The following is a 2,913-nucleotide window of genomic DNA, read 5'->3' as shown; positions in this document are numbered from 1 at the left end:
TAACAAACCGTCTATTTATTTTCGACCCTCAAATTCAAAAAAGTTTTTTGATAGACACAGGAGGTGACATCTCAGTCTTACCTTTGTCAAATCAAAATTATAAGAAGAGTTCTGAAAACTATAAACTGTTTGCGCTAGTGGCGGCCATGTGGAGATTACAGACGATTGAATTCCATAATGGTTCCTGACAAATACCCTCTACTTAATATCCACGATTTCGGATTTGGATTGGGTGGTAAGAAAATTTTTTCTAGGATTGATTTAGTACGTGCGTACAATCAAATCCCTGTGGCGCCTGAATATATTCCAAAAACAGCCATTATAACACCGTTTGGACTCCTTATATTTCATTACATGACTTTCGGGTTATGTAATGCTGGCCAAACCTTTCAGCTATCTAGACGATGTCCTGATTGCATCCAAGTCTGAAGAGGAACACTATAATCATCTTCAATTAGAGTTTCATCGGTTCAACGAATACGGAATAGTGATTAATCTGTCAAAATGTCAATTTGGTCAAACAGAAATTCAGTTCCTCGGTCATATGGTCAACAAAGATGGCATTTATTCACTACCTGACAAAGTATCTGCAATTACAAATTACCCGAAGCCATCTATTGTAAAAGAAGTTCGTCGTTTTGTTGCAATGATAAACTTTTATCGCAGATTTATTCATCATGCTGCTGAAACTCAAATACCGCTTCTCGAATATCAAAAAGGCAACAAGAAAAATGACAAAACTCCTATAGTGTGGACTCCAGAAGCTGAACACGCTTTTAACAAATGTAAAGCAGATTTAGCCAACGCTACACTCCTTGCCCATCCAATGGATAACAAACCAATTTGTGTAATGGTCGACGCTTCCAACCATGCCATAGGTGGAGTTTTGCAGCAACAATCTGATGCTGGCTGGGTTAATCTTAGTTTTATTTTTCAAGAAAGCTTTCAGAAACTCAAAAAAGTACAGCACCTAGAGCAGATAGAGAACTTTTGACCATCTACACCGTAGTTAAATAATTTCGGTACATGCTCGAAGGCCGTCAGTTTATCATATTCACAGATCACAAGCCTTTAACTTTTGCCTTTAGGCAAAATCCAGAAAAGGCTTCACCTCGCCAATTTCGTCAACTTGATTTTATATCACAGTTTTCAACTGGCATACGCCATATCAGCGGGCATGCAAACACAATTGCAGATATACTTTCTCGTATAGCTACGATTGATGTTCCTGCATCTATAGATATCGAAGAATTAAGCAAATCTCAAAAAGATGATGCAGAACTAAGTCGCCAGTTATTTGTGATATCTCAACAAATAAAGCAAGACCCTTTGTGCCGTCAAAATTGTATTCAATTCACTTCATTTCTTGTCACACGGTGGCATTAAAGTAACAACAAAACTAATCCAAGATCGGTTTGTATGGCCAAACATGAAGAAAGACATACATAAATGTTGTGTCCATTCATGTATGTATTCAATGCCAGCGTTCTAAAGTAACTCGATACACGCATAGTCAAGTTGGTACGTATCCTATAACTTCCGAACGTTTTTCTCATATCAATATAGATTTGGATGATCCATTGCCGCCTACCAATGGTTATAAGTACCGGTTAACCTGCATCGACAGATTTAGTCGATGGCCTGAGGCCATTCCGTTAGAGGATATGACAGCACGAAAAGTTGCCGAAGCATTATACAATGGTTGGATATCACGCTTTGGTGTCCCATCATTTATAACTACCAATCAAGGTCGTCATTTCGAGTCCAGTCTTTTTAAGGAACTTGCACTTGTTCTTGGTTGCAAAAGAATAAGAAGAACAGCTTATCATCCATCATCAAATGGAATAAATGAACGACGGCACCGTTCCCTAAAAGCTTCTCTGATGTGCCATAATAACAAAAACTGGTTAGAAGTACTTCCAACTGTACTTATTGGTCTTCGTTTAAGTATCAGAGAAATGCAACTCCTGCAAAAATAGTGTATGGTACAACAATACGACCTACTTCAAAACTCTAAATATTCATCGTCCAACGACGAATTTGTAAAAAATCTCAAAGCACAAATGAACATGTTAAATCCAGTAGATATTAAACATAAATCAAATAAAACCGTATTTCTTTACAAGAATTTGGAAAGTTGTTTTCACGTTTTTGTTCGTACCGATGCTGTAAGGAAACCTCTTCAACAACCTATAGAGTTTTGAAGAAAACTGACAAATTATTTACGTTAGACGTCAATGGATATAGCAAAATCATATCTATAGATCGACTAAAACCGGCATTTATGTTCAATGACGAGATAATCGAAGAAACAAAATCAGCCAAGTTTAGGTTTTGAATTTGGACCTTATAGGCCAACCAGGAGCCCGGCGGGGCCCTCAAATTAGGACACCTCGGCTATGTTAAATTTTTAAAACGATCCTATTTCTTCATTTGAATTCCGATTTAAAAAAAATCGTATATAGAATCTCCTCATCGAGCACTATAAAAAATTAAAAAATAAAAAAAAAAGATACAAAATGTTTGTTATTCAGTTTTTGCGAAGATACAAATTTTTCAAATTGCAATAAAATTTTTATTTATGAATATTTTTTAATGAAATTTTACAGTTAGGTAGATTTTTTTACTCAAAATCCAAAATTAAATAAAAATTTTGTATTTTCTTATTAGAAATCCCGGAATTCCCAAAAAAGTTTTAAGTAAGGACGGTAAAAATTTTAAAATTTTAATTTTCAAATGCGAATATCTCCTAAACTATAAGAGATAATTTACTGCTACGACATTTTTTGTAGTGCACGATGAGGAGATTTTTTTTTAAATCGGAACTCAAATGAAGAAATAGGATCGTTTTAAAAATTTAACATAGCCGAGGTGTCCTAATTTGAGGACCCCCCGCCGGGCCCCTGGTTGGCC

At 35.8% G+C, this 2,913-nt stretch overlaps 1 protein-coding gene across 1 annotated transcript; it reads left to right on the top strand.

Moving 5' to 3' along the window:
• Positions 1–1,026: 1,026 nt before the first annotated feature.
• On the top strand, positions 1,027–1,979 carry LOC111688257. Its single transcript, XM_023450741.2, has 2 exons — positions 1,027–1,345; positions 1,567–1,979. The coding sequence occupies exons 1-2, from the start codon at positions 1,027–1,029 to the stop codon at positions 1,977–1,979; spliced, it is 732 nt and encodes a 243-aa protein (XP_023306509.2).
• Positions 1,980–2,913: the final 934 nt, after the last annotated feature.

The sequence above is a fragment of the Lucilia cuprina genome, chromosome 3, assembly GCF_022045245.1.
Source record: "Lucilia cuprina isolate Lc7/37 chromosome 3, ASM2204524v1, whole genome shotgun sequence".
NCBI classification, from domain to species: Eukaryota; Metazoa; Arthropoda; class Insecta; order Diptera; family Calliphoridae; genus Lucilia; species Lucilia cuprina.
Note: the sequence above shows the minus strand (reverse complement) of the source record. Positions and strands in the feature narration are given on the sequence as shown.

Bases quoted from the DNA above. Each gene is read 5' to 3' on its own strand.
- LOC111688257 (XM_023450741.2), top strand. From the start codon at position 1,027: ATGCTCGAAGGCCGTCAGTTTATCATATTCACAGATCACAAGCCTTTA. The intron at 1,346-1,566 runs GTATTCAATTCA...ATATCAATATAG, and splicing joins CCCTTTGTGCCGTCAAAATT to ATTTGGATGATCCATTGCCG.